The 26,817-nt window shown below is 33.9% G+C and overlaps 1 protein-coding gene across 3 annotated transcripts in view; it reads left to right on the top strand.

Moving 5' to 3' along the window:
- Nucleotides 1–24,638, top strand: part of LOC111720384 (putative dimethylaniline monooxygenase [N-oxide-forming] 6) — a 72,579-nt gene extending 47,941 nt beyond the window's left edge. For all 3 annotated transcript variants that reach the window (XM_031936873.1, XM_031936872.1, XM_031936874.1), the window contains 6 exons: nucleotides 3,279–3,441; nucleotides 9,744–9,886; nucleotides 12,575–12,774; nucleotides 16,782–17,137; nucleotides 19,704–19,776; nucleotides 22,146–24,638. In XM_031936873.1, the coding sequence (XP_031792733.1) occupies nucleotides 3,279–3,441; nucleotides 9,744–9,886; nucleotides 12,575–12,774; nucleotides 16,782–17,137; nucleotides 19,704–19,776; nucleotides 22,146–22,485 (1,275 nt within the window). In that variant the 3' untranslated portion in view covers nucleotides 22,486–24,638. The remainder of the gene's footprint in view (nucleotides 1–3,278; nucleotides 3,442–9,743; nucleotides 9,887–12,574; nucleotides 12,775–16,781; nucleotides 17,138–19,703; nucleotides 19,777–22,145) is intronic.
- The last annotated feature ends 2,179 nt before the right edge of the window (nucleotides 24,639–26,817 follow it).

Here is a 26,817-nt window from a genome sequence, read left to right as displayed (position 1 = left end):
TAACCCAAGAACTCTTGAGTAGTAATTTAGGTTGCTGTAAAGAAAGGTTAGCTCTGGGTTCTTTTTTAATAGGTGTTTATTCAAAAGAATATGGCATCTAATGGGAATTATGTCATTACATGTAGAAAAATTTAAACAAATTATGAATCTTTTATCTTCCATTAAACTGGTGAATTTCATCTCCACATAGAGCCAGAAAACTAATATAAATGAATTATTTTAATAAATAATAACTTTTGATGTGTTCTTAGAATTCTTTACCAATAATTTAAGCAATAAAAATCAGTGTGTGGGAAAAAAACTTTCTGAGCCACAAATTAGGTTTCCAGTGCTTTTTCTGTGAAGGTTAATCCTTCAATTTGGTTTACTAAAAATATAGTGTTAAAACAAGTGTGCCTGTTTCTATCACAAATTGAATTGACTTTACAGATTTTAAATTAATTAAGATTATATGGAAACTTTGCCCCATGTAGCTATTCATTGAGTGAGAAGATAAAGTTATTTGTCACAAGCAACAATACACTCTCATCTCAAGTTATGAATGCCAAGTCTGTGAGCAGTTTATCAATCCATCAGATTTGTTATTTATTATTAAGCAATTACTATGTGCCAGGTATTAAGATAAATATGAGGAATACAGAGAAGATAAAAATAGTCTTTGGCTTCTAGAATTTTACATTCTAGAACATATGGAGAACAAAACCTATAATTAATTAGGTACATACAAAATATATAGAGAACAGATGGAATGTTACCTTGGAACTTCTAATTTTAGTAGTTGAAGGAATTGGAAAAATCCACAAGAGACAGAGGTGAGGAGGAAGAACATTTAAGACATGGACTGAGGGTTTCATTCTTATTAGTGACTTGATTCCAAATTTGTTGTACATCTTGAGCTATGTTGATCAATTTGTGAGAAGATGTTAAAGTTATCTGGGACAATATCTATTTAGATGACTCAATTGGGCATTCTCTTTTCCTTTAATCTAGTCTCAGAGGAAGAGATGATACATCAACCTCTCTACTTGTACCTATGATCCTGCTTCTCCTGTTTCCTCCAGGAGCTTACTCTTTGACTCATCCTCTCTTTCCTTAATTTTTAATATTTCCTTAAATGATGACTCCTTACCTGTTGCTTACATATATGTCTTAATCTTCTGACCATAAACAAGCCTTCACTAGACCTTATCAACTATCCAAGTATCAGTTTAAATTTTCCCTTCTTTTCATATTTGAATTTATAGAAATTTGTTTACCTCCATACTCTCCTTGAGCATTCATTTCTTTTTCTCTTATAATCTGGATTGCAATCCCCTTATTTAGCTGAAATTATTCTCTCTAGAGTCACGGATAATCTAATAATGACAAAATCCAGTGTTTATTTTCTCAGTACTAAATCTTCTTGATTTCTATGAAGGATTAGACATTATTGACTACTCCTGGATTTTTGTTACACTACTCTCTCCAGATTTTCCTCCTGTCTGTCTGACCAATAATTAGTAGTGTATATTGAAGAATTTTCATTCTGGACCCCATTCCCCAAGCACAGGCATTCCTAGGACTCTATCATGGGTCCTCTTCTCTTTATTCCTCTTTTTGTAATCATATCCTTATAATTTCATCTATCACTTCTATGCCTATAACTCCCATATCCATATATCAAGACTCAGACTCTATCCCTAAATTCCAACCACATATCTCCAAGTGATGATGTATCTCAAAATCAACATGTCCAAAACATTATCTTGCCTCTCCCCCATCTTATCCTCTCTCCATCCAAACCCACAACTCTTCCAAAATAGTACCCAATTGAGGGTACCACTACCTTTCTAGTGACCTCTGTTCACAACCTCAGAGTCATTATCTGCTCTTTCTTCTCTCTTATTCATTACATCTACTCAGTCAAGTCTCGTCATCTTTGTCTTTACTGATCTTTTCAAGTTAATTTTGAATCAATTGTATATGTAGTTGCACTTTATATCTCCCATTAGAATGGAAGCTTTTTGAGGAGAACTGTTTGACATTTTCCTTTTTATTCCCACTCAATGCTTGACACATTATAGATTCTGAAAGATGTTTGTTGATTGGTGGACTCTTGCAAGAATTTGTAGAAAGATATATATGTAGTGAAGGATTTGAAAAATTTGGATGGATTGCAGAGTCCTGGTAGGGGAATAATGTATAATTAGACTGGAAAACTAGGATGGGTCCAAGGTGTGTACAGATTTAAAAGATTTTTTTCTTGTTGTTTTTTTTCTTTTTAAAGGGAAAGATTTGGAAATGTTTGAATACAGGGGAAAAGGACCCAGTAGAGTAGGAGAAGTTGCAGATTATAGAGAGAAGAGATGATTTAGGGGACAATCTGCTGAAGTAAACAAAAATCATGAAGAAAAGCATGTAGAAAGGTACATTTTGATGAGGTGAAGGGCCATCTTATAATCAAAGATTGGGGAGAAAGAGGGATTGAGAGACAATGGCATCAAGGGGCTTTAAAATTAGGAGAACTTGAGAAGAGAGCTCAGGAAGAATTTTTTCAATATTTACAGTAGAATAAGATGGAGATCCTCAACTGAGAAGATGAGCAAAGGGAGTTGTGGGTGACTTGAGAAGAGAAGCAAAATTTTGGAATAACTTTGGTGTTTAATAAGAGATGGGAGTCAATTAGGAAGGAATAAAAGGATCAACTTGGTGTTGGAGTAGAGTAACAGCAAACCAGAGTATATGATTTCTTCTAGGTTCATCTAGCAGCAGGAATAAAGAAGGTAGGAATAATCCAGTTAAAATTTGGTGAGGGATGAATGGCTATAGGATAAAAGGTTTAAGGATTTAAGAGTGGAGTGGAATGAGTTAACTATAGGATGCTGATTGGGAAGGGAGAAGAATGAAGTCATATCAGGTGTGATGATGGTCTGATAAAATATTGAGAGGTGAAAAGATTAGAGGTCATGATGAGGGCAAAGGAAAAAGGGAGGAAAGGTAAGAGATTAGAGTCAGGAAGAAATAAGAATCTCTTTCCATAAGGGATTTATTTTCAGCAGATTTTAAGGTATTTTAGTGACAGTGATTTCTATTTAAATATACAGATTGTTCAATGAATGTTTAATCACATAATTCTTCTCCCAGTAGTCAGGACAAAGCACAAAGATTATATCATTTACTTGCAGAAATATTCCAAAGATCATAGTATTACATATTTCTGTGTACCTATGTGTATGTGCACTCACCCACGCAGATGTATATATTCATATGAGAACTTTTTTTCTCTGGGTTCCTTTAAGACAATGGTCACTAGCATAAAGAAACATGCCAATTTCTCAGTCACTGGTCAGTGGGATATTGTTACTGAAAAGAATGGAAATCAGGAGTCATCTGTATTTGATGCTGTGCTGATTTGCTCAGGACACCATGTGTACCCTAACCTACCACTTGATTCCTTTTCTGGTAAGTATAAAATATATGTAGTTTTCCATGCAATTTCCAGAAAACTCAGCAATTTCTGTCCAGATAACAAATATGCTTTTTTTAAAAAGGATAAAAATAACATGCTTTTAAAAATTGTTTTATTGATATTTTCTATATAATTCAAGAATTAACATTTCTGTCAAAAAAACTAGAGAACATAGGAACAAATGGACCTTTTCCTTTGTTTATATATATATATATATATAAGTTATGTGTCTATATGTATATGTATGTGTGTATATATCAGTTTTGTTGCTGTCCTTAATTCTTAAACAGGACTATGACATCACTATGTTGGGGTCAGTTGTTGCTCAGTCATTTCAATCTGTCTAATTCTTTGTGACCCTATTTGAAGTTTTCTTGGCAAAGATACTTGAGTGGTTTGCCATTTCCTTTTCCATTTCATTTTACAAATGAGGAAATTGAGGCAAACAAAGTTAAATGACTTGCCTAGAGTCACACAACTCATAAGTGCTTGAGAGTAAATTCGAACTCAGACTTGGATTTCTATCCACTGTGCCATGTACCTGATATATGTGTCTGTGGGTATACATAGATACACACATATATTACATATATACATAGGAGATAAACATATATACATACATATATGCACACATACACACAATCCATATATATGTATTATATATATATATGCTGCCATTATGTATAATAGAGATAAATTGGAATCTTTTCCAGTAAATTAAGTGGTGAAATGAGGGTGCTCATTATCGCATAGTTCTAGAAATTCTGGATATAGCAATAAGACAAGAAAAAGAAATTGAAGGAATTAGCATAGGTAAAGGAGAAACAAAAATCACTTTTTGTGTGTGTGGATGTTATGATGGTGTTAAAGAACCCTAAAGAAACCACTTTAAAATTAATTGGAACAATTAATTGCTTCAGGAAAACTTATAGGAGATAGAATGATTCCAGAAAAATCATCATCATTTCAATCTGGTGTTAGTGAAATCCAGGAGGAAGAAGTAGAAAGACTATAGAATGTATACTTCTTGGGAATCTACTTCACAAGATACACATAAGAACAATATTAAGTATAACAACAAACTAATGTTTAAAGAAAAACAGACCTAAATAATTAGAAAAAAATTGATTACTGATGGATAGGATGAACCCACGTAATAAAAAGGGCAAAACTCCCTAAATTAATTTACTTATTCAACACCATACAAACCAACCAATCAAAGGATTATTTGACAGAACTAGAGAAAATAAGAAATTTCATATTGAGGAAAAAAAGGTCAAGAAGAAAAAGAGAAACAATGAAAAGAAATGGGAATGAAGGGGAACTAGCAGTGCCAGATCTGAAACTATATTACAAAGCTTTTGATAAACAATAAAATATTGGTTTAAAAAATAAATTAAAATAAGAGGTGAACCAGTGAAACAAATTAGATATACGTGTACAGAAGCAAATGTTTCTAATACCATAGTCTCTGACATAAAGATCCTAGATCTTGGGATAAGATCTGAAGATTTGACAAAAACTTCTGGGAATACTAGACAGCAGGAAGGAAGGAAATAGATTTAGAACAATTACCCATACCTTAAACAAAAATAAGACCCAAATATGTATGTGACTTAGATATAAAAGGACATATTATAAACAGATTAGAAAAACCTGAAAAAAATTACCTATCAGATCTATGAATAGGAGAAAAGTTCATTGATAAGCATGGAATATAGAGGATCACAGAAGTTAGCACACTTGAACATTTTTTTTTTACCATATTATTATTTCATTAATATCAAGATGATGAAATTCCCTGTAGCAGTGCAGATCAATAAGTAGCTGTATTCTATAATCTTAACAAGTTATCTAGATCATCAAAAAGTTGTCTCTTGCCCAGGGTCACATAACCATCGTACATCAAAGTTTGGATTTGAATTCAGATCTCCCTGCCTCCGAAGTCATCTCTCTACCTACTGTAGGACTTCACACTGCCTTTTATTGTGTAGTAATTACAATCTTCACGATGACCCAGATATGAAAATAGGCAATTTTTTCTCATCTGGAATGAAAACAGTTTAGGTGGGTGCCACAGTGGACAAAACATTCTCCTTTGTGTAAACAGGAAGGAACGGGGACCCTGGGATTAGATGCTGCTACAAATTTGGGGAGGGAAGTGGTACATTTTGAAGGCAATGCATTTTACTGTGGTCAGGAGGGAAGGAAAATCCCTGGGCCAAGAAGGAAAAAGCTAATTTTGCCCTAAGGCAAAGCCTCCAAATTCCCCTTAACTAATGGCTCTGTGCAATGGAGCATTTGAAAAGTTAAGTCAATAAAGAAAGGACCAGAAAGGCTGGAGAAGTCAAGAGAGAAAAGTATCTTGAAAATCTAAGGAAAAGAGAATGTCAAAGAGAAATTGATTGATGGTGTCAAAGGTTGAAAAGATCAAGAGATATGTGAGAATTGTGAAAAGGCCATCAGATTTGGTTACAGAGATCACTGGTCATCTTGAAAATGGAAGTCTCAATTAAATGGTGAATTAGAGGACAGATTTTAGAGAACTGAGACAAAAGTGATAGGAAAAGAACTGGAGGTAAGTATTCTAGAAGGCCTTCTCAAGTACATTAGCCACAAAATTGAGAAGAATTATAGGATTATAGCTACTAGAGATGGTCAGACCCAGTGAGTGGATTTTTTTGAGGATGGGGGAAGACAGGACATTTTTTAATAAGAGTAAGGAAGCAGGCAATAAACAAGAAAAGATTGAATGTTAGTGAAAATGGGAATGATAAGGTTATGACCTATTAGAAAAGATGGGGTGAAATGGGATTACTTTGGCATTTAGCCGGCTTTGCCTTGGTGAGAAGGACCACCTTGTCATGTAAGAAAGGGGTGAAGACAGAAATGATCTGGGAAAACAACTTAGTGAAGTGAGATAAGGAAGAGAGAGGAAAAAAAGCTGTTCTCTCCTGTGTTCTTGCACTATGCATTTGGATTTGTTCATGCAGGAGTTAGAGAATAATGAAGTTAAGGTTACAAGTCTAATGTCCATGCTAAACAGTTAGTTTGGCTCAAAATTGTGCCCCTGACCTCATCCAGCCACTGTGCAAATACATGTGGAGTCACTTGGTTCACAGACAGGAAAATATATATGGATAGATCAGCCAAAATTCTATAGGAAAAATAATCCAGAAGGAATGTCTACGTTGGGTCAGCAATATTACCAGAGAATATGGCTCAAGTGCATAAGCAAGAATAAAAGGCATTGCCAGAGCTATTTTTCTTTCATGTTACAGGGTGATAAAGTGGCCACATATTCTTTGGAGCATACCCAAGGAAGGTCTCCTTCTTCCTGTTTTTTTGATTGCTTGCAAAATTATATTGTTTAACAATCTAGCCAGTCTCTTGTAGTCTACTAGGTGATATACATTATAACAGGCTTTAACAATATTATGGAACAATTGGCTACATTACATTAATGTTACTGAATAGTAACAAGGGGATAGATATTGTGTAGGGTTGGCTTATTTTAAAATGGGCATAAGAGAGAAGGGAATCCAGAGCACCCAGTACAATTTGGCAAAGGCACACACCTTGTGCCCCAGTTTGGGTTCAGAGTCTTTAGTATGACTATGGGTCCTATACCCCAGTAAATCTCCTTTTGTATTCTAATTCTCCCAACTGCTGGTGTCCATCTATATTGGGTTTCACTTAGTGAAAAAAATATGACTTTTTATTTTGTATATTCCTATGTTTGCATATTGCCTTCCCAGATAAAATACAAGCTACCAAAAGCTACAGCTTCCTTTTTGTCTTTAGATCCCTAGTACCCAACACAGTGCTTAGCACAAAGTAGGTGCTTAATAATTGCTTATTGACTGGTTATCAGTTTTTCATAGTATGTAATGTAGGGTTAAGAGTCAGTCCAGAAGTTCACAGAAGGCTTCCAGTCTCTTAGATATAAACCAAGTCTCCATATTATCCACAAAATAAAAACCTGGATTAGCCAACTTAATCAAAACACTCTGTCATCAACAGTCTTTGTAGTCATTCTAAGTCATCAAGATTTTACTATCATATGAAAATTAATCTTGAACAATGAAACAAACTGATCCTTGTGACTTATACCCTGATTTATATTTGTGTCTGTGGTGCCCATGTATGACCAGTAATAGTAGAGGCAGGTAGATAGCACAGAGCATAGTTTTATATAAAGGAAAAATACTGGATTAAAAGAACAACTTAAAGGAATTGTGAGGGAATCATATGAGCAACAAACATGAGGAGGGGAAGAATTAAAGAGTGAAACTTCCCTTTAGATAGCTGCCTTAGTTCATAAAGGAACAGTTAGCTCCTTTGGAGTTCTGTGTTCCATAAAGCCAAGGATTAGCTGAGTTCAACTTGCCATTCTCAGTCCTAACTCCCAAAACACATATTGCAAGATTTTTACAGGGAGACCTGATGGTCATCGCTACTGCTGCTGTTCCTTCTGCCTCTTCAACTTTGTCCAGACTAGTCCACAACTTCCAGGTGGGAGATTTCCTGTCCCTAAATACAAATCACAGTCTCTTTTAGAATTAGCAGGAAATGCTGTCTCTCAAAAATACAAGTACCAAGATCCATTTAAAGCTTCAGAATTTATGAAGGATTCTTGCCTTGTGTGATTACTCTGTAACATTTACATGTATATCCTATTGTCCTCTCTGATAAGAATACCCTTCATGGTATATATGTAGTGTTGCCTATTAAACTCTTTCCTAATGTGAGTAGGTTTTCAAAACTTGTCTATTCTTCCTCTGCACCTCATTTGTATAATATAATTATTATTTTCAACTTAACACTGCCATTCTTTCTTTTGAGCTACCATATTGTTGATACAAATCTTAAACATATAATATACCTTTCCCATGTAAAAAACAAACAAAACATAAACCATTTGCCCATGTTGAGTTCCTTGAAATTGATTTTTGATATTGACACATATGTTAAATGTTCTATTAAGTTCAGGTTTAGTTGATAGAAATTCCTGAAAATCTGCAAATTCATTGAATGTCCATTTTTTTCTCATTGAATATTATGGATAATTCTGCTGGATATGATATTTTTGGCCACGGGCCTAATTCTTTTGATTGTTGGTAGATTCCAAGATGGATGGTCTTTTATTGTAGCTTCTGATAAGTCCTGTACAATTCTAATTGTAACTCTGCTTATTTAATTGCTTTTTTCTTGTTTCTTGCAAAATTTTCTTTTTCGATCTGGGGTTTTCAAAATTTGGCAATAATATTCCTTCATATTTTCCACAAAGGATCTCTATGAGGTGATGATTGGTGGATTTTTTTGTATTTCTATTTTTCCCTCTGTTCTATCACTCTAGGACAAGTTAGAATCCAAGTTCCTTTCAGGGTAAGAATGTTTTTATTTTGTCTTTGTATCTCCCAATGCAGTGCATGGAACCCAGTAGTAATGTACATTGAGAAATGCTTATTGATTGATTAGTTGGCTGATTAATTGGTAGGTAGTAAGTAAAGATTTTTTTCTCCCTCATGCCTTACATAACTCACATGACCAAACAAAAAGATTAAAATATTATTTTCAGATTTGATTTAGAATTTGAAATCATGAAAGCACTTAGAGAAATTTGCAATTTCTAGTGACTATTTGACAAACATCTTTTTCACTTCTCTTTCAAAAACCACAAGCTGCAAAAACATCTTGGTGTGATTTTTTAAAAATGTATTTTATTTTTCCAAATATATATGTTTTCCAACATCCATTTTTGTAAGACTTTATGTTACAAATTTTTCTCCCTACCTTCCTTACCTCATCTTTCCCAAGATAGTAAGCAATCTGATGTAGATTAAATAAGTATAATTATTTTAATCACATTTCTATATTTGTCATGTTGTGCAAGAAAAATCAAACAAAAAGTGAAAAAAACTGATGTGACTTAAACATTTTTTTGGGGGACAACTAGAAGTTAAAGGCAAATGTACAACCAAAAATAGTTTAATTTCTCTATAATGCCTTTGGCAAGTAAATGAATGAAAAAAGCAGTTATTAAGACTTACTATGAGTCAGATGTTGGGCTAAGCATTAGAGATAAAAAATACAAACAACAGAAGCGAAGTCATGCCTTCAAAAATCTTACAATTCATCAAAGATGGGCAAATAAAGGAGGAAAAAAAAAGATATATGAAAAATTTAAAAGCAGGAAATGAGGCTGAAACCAATGGCAGGAGGTTGTGGAGACAATCAGGAAACTGTTTTGAAAATGTCTAGGAATTCAATATGCTTCACATTCTCTTCACAGGACTAGAAAAGTTTCAAGGCAACTATATCCACAGTCGGGAATATAAGGGTCCAGAAGGTTTCAAGGGGAAGAAAGTTCTTGTGATTGGCCTAGGAAATTCTGCATCAGATATTGCTGTTGAGCTCAGTCACACGGCATCACAGGTATAGAAACAAAAAAGCTTTGAGAAAAGAATTTAAACTCTTTCTAATCTAACCAATGCATTACTAGAGATTAAGGACAGAGTATTCCCTGTCACCCAGAAAGAATTCCATTAACTTTTCTGATCTTTGACAACCTAATAAATTTTTTATGGGAAAGTTAGGTCAAGTGATACACGCCAATAAGCAAATGGATTCTGCAGGGAATTTTCCTGAAGATTCACATATTTGAAAGCCTCACATGCTGTTGAAATTGAAGGTCTAAGTCAAATGATACCTTTTCCATGGGGTTCTCTTCACTAGTTCAGTGGTTTTTCAGTTATGTTCAACTTTCTGTGACCCCCATTTGGGCTTTTCTTGGTAGAAATATTGGAGCAATTTGCCATTTTCCTTTCCAGCTCATTTTACAGATGAGAAATAAGGCAAACAGGATAAAACAGCTATTAAATGTCTGAGGTTGAATTTGAACTCATGAAGATAAGATTTCCTTACTCCAAATCCAGCACTCTGTCCACTGCACAACCAAGCTGGTTACTTTTTCTAGCTCAACTTCAATTTTCTCCAGATTTCAACTTTTTACAAATTATCATGACCACTTATTCTAAATTTCTGCATATCACCCTGATTAAGTTGTAAACTCTGATAGTGTATTACAGACTATTTATCTTTGTGTCTCCCCTAAAATGCGTAATCAAAGAATGCCTGAAAGAATTCATATTTAAGTGGGGTAGACTGATCATCATTTTTTAGAAGAAAGGAACATTTAGTAATAAGAACTGTTTTATATTTTATTAAGTATCTACTGCTACATTCAAGGTATCAAGCTAAGTCCTAGATATTTATCATTTAAGCAGTGTTTTCAGATTGTAAAGCATTGTGCATAGATTTCTTCATTTGATCTTTTACAATAATTCTGAGATAAACAAATATTATGGGCATTATTACTCCTATCTTTAGGGGAATAAGTTTCACAGGAAAACACAGTTTTCTCCTGGCTTCATGTCCAACACATTCTCTACTATACCACAATGCTTTTTGGAAATTTACAAACCCTTAGCCATTTAACACATATTTCCTGACAGTGATTACATACAAGGCAGCAAATAAGTCTGGCTAAAAAAATACAAAGAAAGACATCTAAATCATGGTTCATATCCTCAAGGAATTTCTAATGAATAGAGGAATGGATAGGAGAAGAGAAGATTCATCATGAAAACAAGATTAGCACATTTAGGCGAAAATCAGAGGCTTAACTTTGGGGCACATATGGCAACTCAATTTAAGTTTTGCTGGGTCCTTTATTTTAAGGATATTAATAAGCTGGAGCATCAGCCTGGGAATCAGGAAGACCTGAATTCAAATCCAATCTCAGACACATAGTAGTTGTGTGATCCTGTGCAAGTCATTTAGCCCCATGAAATGAGCTGGAGAAAGAAATGGCAAACTATTCCTGTATTTTTGTTCAGAAAATCCCAAATGGGATCATGGAGAATCAGACATGACTAAAATGACCCAACAAAAGCAACAAAAAATGCTAGAAAATCACCTAATTTGAGGTTTAATTGATTTTGTTTATACAAAAATGACTTTATGTAATCAAAAGTGTCCATTTTACTTCCTGTGAACCTATTACTTGTTTGTGCATTAATTCTTCCCTAATTCATAGATCTGGCAAGTAATTTCTCTCGTGTTTCTCTAATGTCTTTATTATGTAACTCTTTATATTTAAATCATTTACTAATTTGTACTTAGTTTTCTAATCTTTAAAATAGGTGTAATAACTACTTTATCCCATGTTTCATGGAGTTGTGGGATTTGAATGAGATTATGTATAAAACCTGTAAATATTAAAACAATTATCTAAATATAAAAATATATTGCTATTAATTGACCCACTTCTGTTACTTTCTAACCTTTTCTTCTTGGATAGTCACACAAACACTCTATTTGTTTGCCAACTAAGAGTATGAATGGCAAAATGGATATTAGTCTGCATCAGTAGGGGGAATTTACCAATTAAATCATACGTCTACTAAAAAATCAAGCGAAATCATAATATATGAAATGTTCAGAATGATTGCGAGGATGTCTCCAAAAGCCTTACATGCTATTGATATTAGCCCAGTCCCTTCATTCTACAAACTGACTTGTCTACAATCACTCAAGTTGTCCCAGAGAATCCCATACTAGAACTCAGATCTCTTCACCCATTGTCTCCCTTTTCTACCTTACCCTCTATCCATTTAGTAGTTGTCCCATTTTATACTACTGCTCTTTTTTCAAATCCAGGCAAATTTCTCTGTAGGGGAACATAATAGTATCCCTCAAAACTCAGCCCATCTAAAACTTTGTGTATTGTATATCATACCCCTCATATTTTAGTCTAACCCAATTCTATTCATTGTTTAAAAATCCATTAATGAATCCAATTCACTAAGTATTTATTGAGTCCCCAATACTAGCTAGTGAACTTTCATGACTGAAAGAAGTTAGATATTCTCTTACTTGGTTTTGGCAATTCCTTTCTCCTGATAATTCCCAGAGTTTCCAAGACAGATTCTATCCAAGTTTCTGGAATGGAATGCATGGAGATTGTGCAGGATATATGTAATGTTCTCTTTCTATTCTACACAGATTAATCCTTAAAACATATCACCTTTTCTTTTTTTCCCTCCCTGTCTCCTGCTCCAGGTCTTTATTAGCACCCGAAGTGGTTCTTGGATAATGAGTCGTGTTTGGGAAGATGGCTACCCTTGGGATATGGTGTATATAACACGTTTCCGAAACTTTCTCTGGAATTGTCTTCCTAACTTTGTCTCAGATTGGTTATATGTTAAGAGGATGAACTCAAGATTTAAACATGAGAACTATGGCCTGACACCTTCCAATGGGTATGATATATAATTTAAAAAATGAGGGGATGATTTATGATTACAATTCTCTGTTTACTCCTATATCTGATTCAAGCTAATGAGATCATTAATTAATTAATTTGAGGATTAGATTGGTAATTTAGCACAATATTGTACAAGCCCAGGGGCATAAATAACCCATACATACCATTCAATCTATAGACACCAAATTTGTTTGCTACCACAAAGAATGTTGCTATCTGTATTATAATATATATTGGACATTTGTTTTTGTCTGACTTTCTTGAGCAATTCATAGTTTCACTGACGATGTTTTCATTTTCCTTCAAAGTTGATTTTTCCTATTTTGGAGGAGTGGAGAGGGAAATTCTCTTTGACAATTTTCAGAATGCAATGTAAAAACTCAAGATTGTTTTAATTTATATTCTCTTATTATTAGTGATTTGGAACATATTTTTAAATGGTCATTTACTCTTTGTAGTTATTTTGAAAATTGTTTACATTTTTGACTATATATCTATTGAGAAAAAAACGTTTAACTTTTCAGAGAAAAAATCATTTTATTCCTTCTTTAAAATAAGAAAGTATGACACTCTTAAATAATGCTTTCCCTCGCTTTGGCAATTATTCTATCTTTAGAGCCAATAATTATTTTCTTTTCTTTTATCATTTTGTTTTTTATTTCATGAGAAAGTAGTGGCATAGTGTTAGGTTTTAAAAGGGAGGTATTCTGGGGATTTTCACTGGCTATTTCCCATGAAATTTTCTCTTTCCTTATTTCTTTGCTCTGATTTTCCTGTCTTTCTTCATCTTTCAGCTAATACCCCACTTTCTACAAGAAATCTTTCTTTTAGTTTGCCTTAATCTTAGCACCTTCCCTCTGAGATTACTTTTATTTTGTCAGATAGGTAGATAGATAGATATTATTTTTATGTAGTTGCTTACCTTTTATCTCCCTCATTAGAATGTAAGCTCCTTAAGAGCAATTATATATAAAGATAGTTTACAATCTTTTATAAGATTTTGAGTTCCATATCCCCCCCCCCCTTTACTCTCTCTTTCCCAAGATGGCAAGAAATCTGATATAGGTTGTACTTGTACAATCATATCAAACATATTTCCACATTAGTCATGTTGTGAAAGAAGATTGAAAACACAAGGGAAAAACCATGAGAAAGAAAAAAATAAAAAAGTGAAAATAGTATGCTTTTATCTGTATTCAGACTTTATTGTTCTTTCTCTGGTTGTGGATATCATTTTTCATCACAGGTCTTTTGCAATTGTCTTTTATCATTGCATTGCTGAGAAGAACTAACTCTATCAAAGTTGATCATCATACAATATTATTTGCTAGTAGTTCTGCTCACTTCACTCAAAGTCAGTTCATTTCTCTCTGAAATCTACTTATTCATCATTTCTTATAGCACAATAGTGTTCCATTACACTCATATAACACAACTTGTTGAGCCATTTCCCAATCGATGGGCATCCCCTTAATTTCCAAATCTTTTCCATCACAAAGAGAGCTACTCTAAATATTTTGTGAAAAGTGAGTGGTTTTCCCTTTTTATGATCTCTTTGGGATATAGACCTAGTAGTGCTATTCCTAAGTCAAAGACTATGCACAATTTGATAGTAGAGACCATCGTTTTTCTTTCTTTCTTTGCAGTCCCAGCATTTAGAATAGTGGCTGGTACATGTCAATGTTTTTTCATTTTTTATTGACCTAGGTTCAAAAATATTGCTTTTGACATTATTAACTATGTGATCTAAGAAATCTTTTAACCTCTCTCTGATTAAGCAACTCCTTAGGACTTATCAACACAGTGTCTGGAATATAAAAAATACTGTTAAAATTCTTATTAACTTGATTTATCTTCTTAAGTCATATACAAACTCAGAGAGGGTATTCTGCTAAAGAGTACATCAAGTTAATATAATCGCAGATCATTTACCATTTCATTTTATTTTTCTCCAAACAGCTTAAACAGCCTGGGTTTTTCTCATATAGTTAAGTTCTGAAGACTTTGTGCAATTTATATACCCAAGAATAATTGTAATAAACAAACTGCCTCTTTGAACAGGCTTGTGGGCAGTCAGTTCTGGTTCTGAAAATTCAGCATTAAAAATTCCTACATTTCCTTTCTCATTGAAATAGGAATTTTAGCAGATATTTCATTAGTTTAAAGAGTTCCCCCTATGAATGGGGATCAGTGTATTCTCTACACTATTAGAGTTAGAATGCTAGAAATGGTTAAAGTTATAATGGTAGAAAGTAGCCTAGAGTACTGAAATTTCAGGAGACATACCCAGAGTCACATAACCAGTAGGTGACCCAGCAGCCAGCTCACCATCTCTACATTATACTATCAAAATTTTCACAAATTACTTTTTACTATCTTTTCACATTGCCCTACTTCCACCATAAAAAAAGCAAAAAGTTATTGCAAGCTACTGTTTGCCGTCTTCTAAAGTATAAGAAATGGATTGCATTATTTGTAAAGGTGAAAGAAATTTATATTTTGAAATTATGAAAGTAGGGATGAAGAAAAAGGGAACAAGTTTTTATTAATCACCTACTATGTGTGCCAGGTACTGTTTTGTTTTACAAACATTATCTCATTCAATCCTTATAACCACAATGGAAGGCAAGTACTTTTATTATCCCCATTTTTACAGTTGAAGAAACTGGGCAAACAGCAGTTAGTTAATTGATTTATTCAGGATCACACAGCTAGGAAGTATCTGAGGCTGAATTTTATCTCAGATCTTCCTGAGCTCTAAATTAAAACTCTATCTACCATGTCACCCAGCTACTGAGATACAAAGAGAAATTCCATGATTTGAAAAGCTTCACTTGACTTGGGATTCTGAGGAAGAAGGAAGGAAGAAGGAAGAATTCCCTAAAAAAAAACAAGCTAAAGTGGAATATTGAGGAAGCTAAATGTGATATCCTGGCTTCCAGGTTCATCTGACTCGAGTTTCATGTTCCTTCCTATCCTGGCTAAGTGGTTAGAATTCTGGACTTGGAACCAGGAAAACTTGAGTTCAAATCTAGTCTCAGACATTTACTAGCTGAAGGCCTTTGGCAAGTCACTTAATCTCTGTAAAATGGAGACAAAAATAGCACCTGCCTTTCAGGGTTGTTGTGAGGATCAAATGAGATAATAATTATAAAGCACTTGACACCAGTTCTTGACACATGGTAAGTGCCATATAAATAAATGTTGTTGTTTTTATTGTTATTGTCCTTGGGCACGTCAGACAGGGTTGTTGTTAGGATAAAATGAGATAATATTTGGGAAGTATTTTGCAAACCTTAAATAACCATATAAATACTAGATATTATTTTTGTTATTATTGTTAGTCATGAAGATTTTAGCATGTGAAATTGCAGCATTAAAAAAAAATGATAGCTGATTCTACATATGTAACCTATATCAGATTGCTTTACTATCTTAGGGATGAGAGTGAGAAGACAAAATGAGAGAATTTCAAAATGAATATCAAAATTATTTTTATATGTAATTGGGGAAAAATAAAATGCTATTTAAAATTACAAGTTTTATAATTAAACTGTAGAAAATAAATCTAAAGTCACCATATACTAACCCCCTCTCTTCAAATCAGTAAGGATGCTGCTGAAGTTACCTTACAGTTGCCAGCATTATTTTAGGTTTCAAGGTACTTTCATGACAGCAGTCCCTATTTATTCTCATTTATTTGGTGAAAAGCTGGACAAATGTCCTATATAAGCAGCACAGAGAATAGAATTGTGGATTTTTATGAGTAATAAAAGCAGAATCAAATAAGGATCAAATGAGATAAAAAGTAAATTCTTAGTACAGTGCTTGGTGCATAGGAGGTACCATATTAATGTTTATCAACATTATCATTATCATTATAAGCCCAAATGTTCCTTTTTGCCCTCTAAAATTCAGCTGCATTATTGAAAGACTTTTATAAGGTGCCTAAGTAAAGGAAGATTATCATTCCTGGGACACTTGTTTATCCTTTCTCTGCAGGAGCTTGAGAAAAGAGCCTGTGTTCAATGATGAGCTTCCAGCCCGCATCATCTGTGGGGCAATATCCATCAAGCCTGATATAAGGGAATTTACAGAGACATCCGTGGTGTTTCAGGATGGGACAGAGTTTGGACCCATTGACTTGGTCATCTTTGCAACTGGCTATGGCTATGCTTATCCTTTCCTTGATGACTCAATCATCAAAAGCAGAAACAATGAAGTGACACTGTATAAAGGCATCTTCCCTCCTCCCCTTGAGAAGCCAACCATGGCTGTGATTGGACTTGTCCAGTCCCTCGGTGCTGCCATCCCCACAACTGACCTACAAGCGCGCTGGGCTGCAAAGGTCATTGCAGGTAGGCTTCCATGTCAAGGACTCACAAAAAAAGTTGGAGGTAGACCACAAGAGCACGTGTACATATATACAAAATCACATATGCATATGCATGTATATAACTGTGTCTATGTATATACACAAATGTGTGTGTATGAATCCTGAAGTAAAAATCAGTTAGTGTCAGAAGAATGTTGCTCTTAAAACACTAGTTTTATCTATCTAATTTTCAACTTCACCCTACCTCTGTTAGTAAGCTATTTCCTTGTTCCTTCAGGAGCTACATGGTTGGCTCTATGAGAATAAATAAAGAAAATAAGATCTGAATGAGTGAAGGGTGTCTTAAATAAATTGACTGATGTCATTCTAAGAATATTAAAATATTCTATAATCTATAATGTCATATAATTAATAATGATAATATGATTCTATATTCTATAATGCTACATGAAACACTATAGAATATATTCTAGAGAATATAGAATAATCATTATAGAATTATACAATATGGTTAATATCATAATTAATATTATATCAGATATAATATTAATAATCAAGTCTATTTTATTTGAGAATTCAAAAGACTTGGATCATCTTGACATACCTTACTTCCTACTACAGAATCATAAAATATTTCAGCTGAAAAGACCTTAAGCCAGAAATATGCTGGTTTTAACATTTAACATTTAACAATCTTCCCACCCCCAAAATAAGCCTGTGACACACCTTTAAATTAAAACTTCATTATTAACACTTTCTTTGTCATTTAAAACTAGATAATCAACAAAACAACCAAAACCCTATGTATAATGTTTCTGAAGTTTAATTTCTGAATTAATTTAATTAGTGAGTGATTTAATTTTAGGAAGGATTAAGAAGTTAAGTATTAAGAATATAGGTAGGGTGGGGAAGATATAAGTGCTTACACTGAAAATTTTAAACTGGTTCTGAAGAGCCCGTACAAACCTGTTCCTCCATGTTCTTGCTCTCAGATATCATCTATGGAAGACACTTCCTTCATTTTCAAGATGAGGATACTAAGACCTGAGAGTGACTTGCTTTGTGTTCATTTCTTTATTTAACTTTTATTTTTAACTCTGTAGAGTCCATAAAAATTTAGCATAAGAAAAGAGATACATTTAAAGAGAGGATTGACATTATATTTAGGAATAAATGATGAATGAATGATAAAGCATTTATTGTTTATTAGGAGCCAAGCACTTTGATAAGAGCTGGGATACAAATACAACTAGCAAGTCAGTCCTGTAATCAAGAAATCTGTAATTCTAAAGGGGAAAGGTAGCACATAAAGGAAAACTAAAAAAGAAGTGTGGGGTATACATGTTCTACAACAGGGTTCAGAAATGGGTGGGAAGTGAAGTAGAAATCTAGGTTTAAGGAAGATAAAGCAAAGGCTCATCTATCAGAGTTCAGGATATCAGGGGCATAGTACAAGTTCTAATGGAAAAGGGATGAGAAGGAAGAGAAAGATGACCAGAGTTGAGAAATAGTGAGATTCAGATCCTGCTTCTGAGATAGATTAGATAGCAACTAGGTAGATAGAGTTAAAGATATGATTTCTAGATTTTAAATATTGTTGAAGGAAATGTTAATAATGAAGATTAAACTTGAAAGAATGTCATGGGTATATTTTTTTACAGTTTAATATATACATATAAATATATAAATTACATGTGTATTTATACACATAGATGTGTATATGTATATATAAATAGGTATAGTATCATGCAGTACGTGTATCTATATAAATATATACACATATCCAGATACATTTTTGTATATGCTATGTAACTATGGACAAGTCATTTTCTTGGTGTTTCAGTCAAATTGCTAAGATTTCAGAAGTTAGAGTCAAGTTGCTGAACTTCAATAACAAAATAAATTTCTTCATAGGAGGGAGTTCCTTCACAAGGAAATTACTTCCATATGCAATTTTAAAAATGTGTACATGATATATACATATATATATATATATATATAAACAAAATATATAGATAGAGACATAGATATAGAAAATGTATATGTATATATACACATATGTATGTATATAATAATTACAGAATTGGATTATGTTCCAGAAAATTGTATGAAAATCAGATGTTATTAAATGCATCAAAAAATTATTATTTGAAAAAATTCTGTAATGAATAGTTTGGGAACATGAAAGATCCTTTGTCATTCTCCAAATAGAACCAGAGAAGTCCTAAGTATTTGGTGACATGGAAAACCAATGGAAGAGCGGGGATGAGATCCAATCTTTAACCCACGTATAGCTTGTGAAACACAGGGTATTGTGTTAAGAAGTCTGATTATGGCACATCCTGGGGCAACAGCTAGCAATAGTGAATGTATACATACAAGTAGAGTGATTTTCAAGCATTGTTTCAGATGCAGATTGCTATAGGTTACCATTTGCTTTTGCCACCAGGGTAGGACTGAGTAGACCTTATCCATATGTCATAGTCAAAGTATAGCAAAAGGAAAACCACAATTTAACCAGAGACCCTTATCTAATTCTCATTTAGGGGGCATCATTTATGAACATTTTTTTCTCCATTACCATCTAGGTTCTTGCGCTCTGCCTTCTTTCAGTGAAATGATGGATGACATTGACGAGAAAATGGGGAAAAAACTCAAGTGGTAGGTGAATGCATATATTAAGGAAATAATTCCTGAAGTTAACCTTTGTCTACACACAAGAACAGAATAAAAGGCACCCAGGTATTATGGAGAGTGACAATTTATTTCCGCAGGTTACTAAGAAGATTCTATGTCCAAAATCATAAGATCAGAGATAAAGAATTGAAAGAACTCCCTCCTTTTACAGATGACAAAAACTGAGAACCAGAGATATTGAGTGAATTTTGCTTTACTTGGCTAGTAAAATAGGAGAGCCAGAATTCAAACTAGGTCATCTGGGATCAATTCCAGAATGCTACCTTGCTCCACCTAGCCCTGCAGATCTACATATTGATTGCCATGAGTAAGTTTTACATAGGGATCACTAGGAACTAACTTTGTGACTTGACACTCCACATTTAAAGGATTTTTTTTTTCATGTTAATGCTTCTGGAAAATGAGTGACCTTTCAGTGTGATGTTTTAGAAAGGTTTTAAAAGAATAATTAATAGATCACAACTAGATGAATAAGATGAGTAAGAGATCACTTAGAAGTGAAGGGAGGGCCTTGCCCTTAGTCACACAATTGGCAAATTAAGAAGTTGGCATTTGAATAGAATTTTTGCCTCCAAAGCTAGTACTCTTCCAAATTACTTACTCAGCAGTGGTTGGAACAAATTAGGATCAGTCATTTACTCATCCTCTCAAAATATCATTAGCTTACTGATTATCAACATACACTTGAATTTGTCAACAGCAAAACAGCAAAAGCTATGCTGAGCTAGTAGGAAAGTGTAAATAAATTTATCTGGGAGCTGGTACCTTGGATGGGGAAGTCCCTGGTTAACTTTTAAAAAGCAAAGAACAACAACAAATGATGACCTTAAAAAATGAACTCTTCTTCTGAAGAATATTTTTAATCACAAGCCCTATTCATGGTAATGTTTTTAATTGCTAGCATTTATGTAGTGCTTTAAGTTTTGGAAAGCAATTTATACATGATCTCGTTTGAGCCTTATAACCACCCATAAGATAAGTACTATTATTAGTAGTATTTTGTAAATGAATAAACAGACCCAAGGTTTTTCTCTTTTGTTCTGATTCTTCTATCACAACATGATTAAGGTGGAAATATGTGCAATATGGTTGTATATGTAAAACTTACATCATATTGTTTGTCCTTTTGGGGAAGGAAAGAAAAGTAGAGGAAAAAATCTGGAATTTAAAATCTTATAAAAGCAAATGCTGAAAAGTATCTTTACATATCAAGTGGGGAAATTAAAAAAAAAGATGAGTTAAAAATAAAATTCCCCTTGTTTTTAAAGAAAGAAACTGAGACTGGTAGCAATTAAGTCACTTGGGAAAGGTTACATAGCTAATGAGGAAAAGGCTAGTGAAGCAAGATTTAAACTTAGGGTTTCCTGACTCCACAGTACCACCTAACAACCTCAGATGCAAGGGGCAAGATTCTAGATACTAGAAGACATCAAAATTGGAGTCAGACACTACCAACTATATTTTCTTCTTTGATCTTTCTGGTGCACACAGTTCATTCTGTCAACTAAACTTTCCACCAAAGGAATCCTGAGTCCACAAAGGGAGAAATTAACTGAGAAAGTGAGATTCATTTTGAAGAATTTTTAATTACAGGACTTTATCCTGGAGGAAGGAAAAGAATCACAGAATTGGAGAATTGAGAATAATCTTAGATATCATATGATTTAAGTCAATCATTTTACAAGTGCACTTTGTGGTTTACAAGGCATTTCCTTCACAAGGTAGAGAGATAGAACAGAAAACATTATACTGGACTTGGAGTCCTCCCAGCTTAGGTATGTACTTGCTAAGTGAACTTGGACAAGTCACAGTCTTTCAGTATTCCAGTTGCCTCATCTCCAAAACGAAGGTCTGAACTAGTTGATCTCTGAGGTTCCTTCTAAGTCCCAATTTTCTGAGGAAGGACCAGTATAGTTATGGCTGTTTTAGAGATGAGGAAAAACTAGGTTCAGATTATTATTTGACTTACCCATATTCCCATTGTTTGTAAGTAACAGTGGGAATTAGAACCTTAGCCTCCCAACTCCAATTATGGGTTTTTAAAGGTTTATTAATATAAATAAAAGCTAATTTTACATAGTGCCTACTATATGCCAGGAATATGCTAAACACTTTACAAATATTATCTACTTATCTAATATTACAAATATTAAATGTCAGGCTCACACAACTAGCATCTAAGGATGGATTTGAATTCAGATCTTCCTGATTTCAGGCCCAGTGCTTCTTAGTTCAGTGTCCCATCTAGCTGCCTTACTTTATTTGGCAGATGGTTAAGTTGTGCTTTTGGATACCATCTCAAAGTCTAGCCTAATGTTCTTTTCTTTTTCTAGGTTTGGCCAGAGTCAGACTTTACAGACTGATTACATCACATACATGGATGAAATTGCTTCCTTTATAGGAACAAAGCCCAACATATTGTGGCTTTTTCTAACAGACCCCAAACTGGCGGTGGAAGTTTACTTTGGCCCCTGCAGCCCTTACCAGTTTCGTCTGACTGGACCAGGGAAGTGGGATGGAGCCAGAAATGCCATCTTGACCCAGTGGGACCGGACAGTGAAGCCAACCAGAACAAGGATTATCTGTGGTGCTCAGAGACCACAACCCTTTTTTCATTTGCTTAAAATACTCTCTCTCTCTGTACTCTTTCTAGCTTTTCTGCTGATGTATTAGTAAAAGCCAATCACTTCCAGGGCTTACAAAACATTTTCAAAGGTTAATATCCCCACCCCTGCAAAGAATAATCCAAACATTTTGTAATGCACTAGCACTCCTGATGAGATAGCAGTCACAAGTATCACTCTTAGTTCAGTCAATTCATTAATCAACATGTAACAAACAAGTGGCTTTTCCCAACCTTCCTTCTTTTGATTCCTTTCTTATAGATTTAGCAGATAAGAAATTAATTTCTTTATTGTTTGAAGAATGAAATCAAGTAGTGACTAGGAAAAAATGTATTCATAAGAAATTTATTTTCCCCTAAATGTTTTCTCTACTTCTTCTTTATTTGGTTTGATGGGAGCTTGTGGTTGGAAAGAGTCATAAGTACATCTGCCCCAAGATATAACCTTATTTTGCAGGCTTGGTATGCTGCCTGATGGCGTGGTTAAGTCCAGTGTGGTCAGGATCACAGAATCAAAGGTTTATAATTAAGAACCTTAAAAACCCCTAGTTCAACTCACTTATTTTACAGAAGAAAAAAAAGTGTAGGTCAAATTCAAACTCAAGTCCCCTAATTACAAATCCTGCACACTTTCTCAAAAGAAAGAGAAGTGTTGAATGATAGGAAGCACAGTACTGAGGTCTTCAGCTTTCTAAAGAATGTTTGTCAGTGTTTTGATAAACTTGGGCATGGTTCTGTCCAACACACTTCTGAATGTTTTTACAGATTGATTTTTGATAAACCCCATTTTTCTGAATATAGGAAAAATTGATGCTCATAACTCAATAAATTGGAAAAATTAGTCCTAGGTTTCTGACTGGGTTTGCTCTGAATTTAGCTGTTTGAAGACCAGCTAGTTTTTTTCACAAGCCACTCTGAGTACAAGTATACCCCGAGGTAATGTCACTGCTGGATTCCAGTAAAAGACTGTTATAAAGTATGGCAACTTAATTCAATTCAACAAATATTCATAAATACTGCCTATGTATATTTCTATGATAGTGTACACTGATAAAATTGAAATTAAATAGTCCCTAATTGCTAAGGATTTTTTTGCTCCACTGTAAGTGGTGGTGTTAAGACTTAGAAAATGTCCTAAGAGAAGTAAATACAAAAACACAAATTACTTTAAGAAGTTTCAGAGTATGAAATCAGCTGCCATCTAGGCGGAAGTAACTGAATGAAGTCTTGACAGTAAGTAAGGAAGAAGCAGAGGAAGGAATACAATCCAAATTGAATGGGCAGTTTCTGTGGAGTTCCAATGCCAAGTTCAAAGAATAGCTGGTAGTCCAATTTAGCAGAAACAGAGAATATATGGAAGAGAAAAAAATAAATCAACATTCGAGAGCCAGTTAAGGGAGAGTTTCTAATACCAGAATGAGAAGTTTATGCTAGAAACAATAGAAAACTATTATAATTTGTTGTTGTTGTTGCTACTGCTGCTGCAGTTATTTGAGGCAGGGAAGTGATGTGTTCAGATCTATTCCACAGGAAGATTATTTGGGCAGCTGTATGAAGGATGGCTTGATAATGGAAGAAACTGGAAACAAGGAGACTAATTAGACTAATTAAAGACTGCTTAGTGCAGTAATATATGAGTCTGATGTGAAGTTATGGTCAGGCTGGTGGAAAGAAAATTGTGGATCCAAAACATAATTGAAAATTAAATGAACAAGACTTGGCAATCATGGTTGGATTCAGAGCATGAGGAAGTGTTTCTGGAAGACTCTAGGGTGTCTTCTAGATTATACACCCAATTCAGGAAATGGGGAGTCCCTTCAGTAGAATGGTGCATCTCATCTCAATTTTCTTTATACAATACTCATTTGTGTGTTTGTTTTCTATCTCTATAGCACACTCCTTAAAGAGAGAACCCATTTATTTTTATCTTCAAATACTGACTAGCACAATACTTTGCACATAGTAAATACAGAATAAACATTGATTCAATTGAATTGAATTGGAAGAAAGGAAGATTTAAGGGATGATGATTAACTTTACTTTGGACAAGATGAATTTGAGATGTCTTTCAATATGTAGGAATAAAGTTAAAGAGAAAGGTGGGGGCTGGAAAATAGTCATTTGAACACTGTCACCAACCATTTAAATTGGTTAAATAAATAAAACCATTATTTCTTGGGCAATTTGCTCAATGATCATAAAATTGAATTCTGTGATATTTTGGTGGGGTTTAGTTATAATTTAGCAACATTATTTGTTTATGGTGCCAATTTTAAAGAGATTTATTTTCTACATAACAATTATATTTCTACTTATTTGCAATCCTGATAAAGTGCAATGTTAGTTACTCCTCTCCCACTGACCATATTCAAGTATTCATAATGGCCAGATTTTTTTCAATACTATTTTATTTTTCCAAGTACATGTAAAGATAATTTTCAACATTCATTTCTGTAAAAGTTCGTGTTCTAAATTTTTCTCTCTTCCTGCTTTATTTTCCTCTTCCCCAAGACAGTAAGCAATCTGATATAGGTTAAACATGTGCAATTCTTTTAAACATATTTCCATATTTGTCATGTTGTGTGAGAAATATCAGGCCAAAAGAAAAAAAAATACATGAGAAAAAAAAAACAAATGAACAAACAAAAAAGTGAAAATACTATGCTTTGATCCACATTCAGTTTCCGTGGTTCTCTCTCTGGATGTGATTGGCATTTTCCATCCTGAGTTTATTGGAATTGACCTTTGAGAAGAGCCAAGTTAGAATGCTCAGATTTATACATAGAATACATATTACTTTTAAACTGTTACTGACTTGTCAACAAATTTGAGCCCTTTGATTTTTGCAAAGCTTTGTGGAATGCTCTTTCTTCTAGTGTGTTTAGTTGACCTTTTCAGTGATGGGTCCAGAAGAAGCACCTTCAGTTGGGGTTGCTTCACCTCTTGGGAACCTACCGGACATTTTTCTTGGTATGCTTCCTGCATTCTAGTACAGTTTAGTAATGATGGGCTTGCAGAGCTTTTCTGATTCATAAAACAGCATTCTTAAGGAGGACAACATTACATAAGAGTCATATCTGAAATAATAGATGTGAAAACTACGAGCTAATTTTAATTTACAATTTAAAAAATCTAAAGTATGTAATGTTTTCCTGGATTTTTTTGAGCTATGAAAACCACAAGAAACATAACTCAACTCTACTCTAATTTTTATCTCCTTAAATTCTTAAGAGATAAACTTCCAAGACAAACCAAGGTTCTAATTACAAAACTGAGTTAAAATGAGAAATAATATAGCCATGGAAAAATATAATGAGTTTCTAGGATCAATGAACCTCAGATGAAAAGAGTGCAATGACTTAACTATTTATGGTCATTCATTTATACAAAACTTCATAGTTGACAAAATATTTCCCTCACAAGATTGGCCTTCCAAGTTGTGGATGAGAATGTTGAAGCTCAGAGGAACTTGCCTACTTTATTAAAGGTAAATGACTTGCTAATGGATGCATGTATCATAAGAGGCAAAGTCAGAACTATGATCCAACACATTTAAGTCCAAGAACACAGATCCTTTGATTGCAGGTCCAACGTTCTTTATGTAATATGTGATGATCAAGTCTGGCATGAAGAGTCCAGGCTCAAGTTTAATTCATTTTCCTTGTTCTTCTTTATAGCTAAACTGGTTTGTTAATCTAGAGCCTCATATTACTATGAGCCTTTTATGGATGTTACATAACATATGGGAGTTACATAACATATTTTCATTGTGTTATCCCAGAAGAGAATCACAGCTTTTGTGGAGTTGATTGGACCACATGACAGAGCAACCTACTTTTAATGTGCTAACCAAGCATAAAAACATGGCAAGATTGGACAAAATAAGAGGCAAAAATGCACCAGAGAGGAATAAACAAAGACATCAGGGCAGCAAAAGTTAAGGTTAATTCTACCAAACTCTGAGTGTGTATATATATATATATATATATATATATATATATATATATATATAACCTATATTAAATTGCTTGCTGTCTTGGGGAGGGAGAGAAGAAAGGGAAGGAGAGAAAAATCTTACTGAGATACAGAGATAAAGGTTGCAAACTAATTTTACATGTTATTTGAACAAAATAAAAAAAAACCTATTGAACTCTGATCACTGTCCTCATTCCATCTCTTCCTCTGATCTACAACCCTGAACCTTCTCCATCTTCCTTGTGATTTGCAATTTTTCGGCTCCCCACACTAATTACATCACTCTTAGTGGCCTGGAGTCAGGAAGATTCAGTTTCTGAGTTTAAATCTGGCCTCAGACATTTAATTTCTGGGTAATTCTGGGTAAGTCACTTCACCCTATTTGCCTCAGTTTCCTCATCTATCAA

The sequence above is a fragment of the Sarcophilus harrisii genome, chromosome 4 (genome assembly GCF_902635505.1).
Source record: "Sarcophilus harrisii chromosome 4, mSarHar1.11, whole genome shotgun sequence".
NCBI classification, from domain to species: domain Eukaryota; kingdom Metazoa; phylum Chordata; class Mammalia; order Dasyuromorphia; family Dasyuridae; genus Sarcophilus; species Sarcophilus harrisii.
This window is presented reverse-complemented; position numbering and strand designations above follow the sequence as displayed.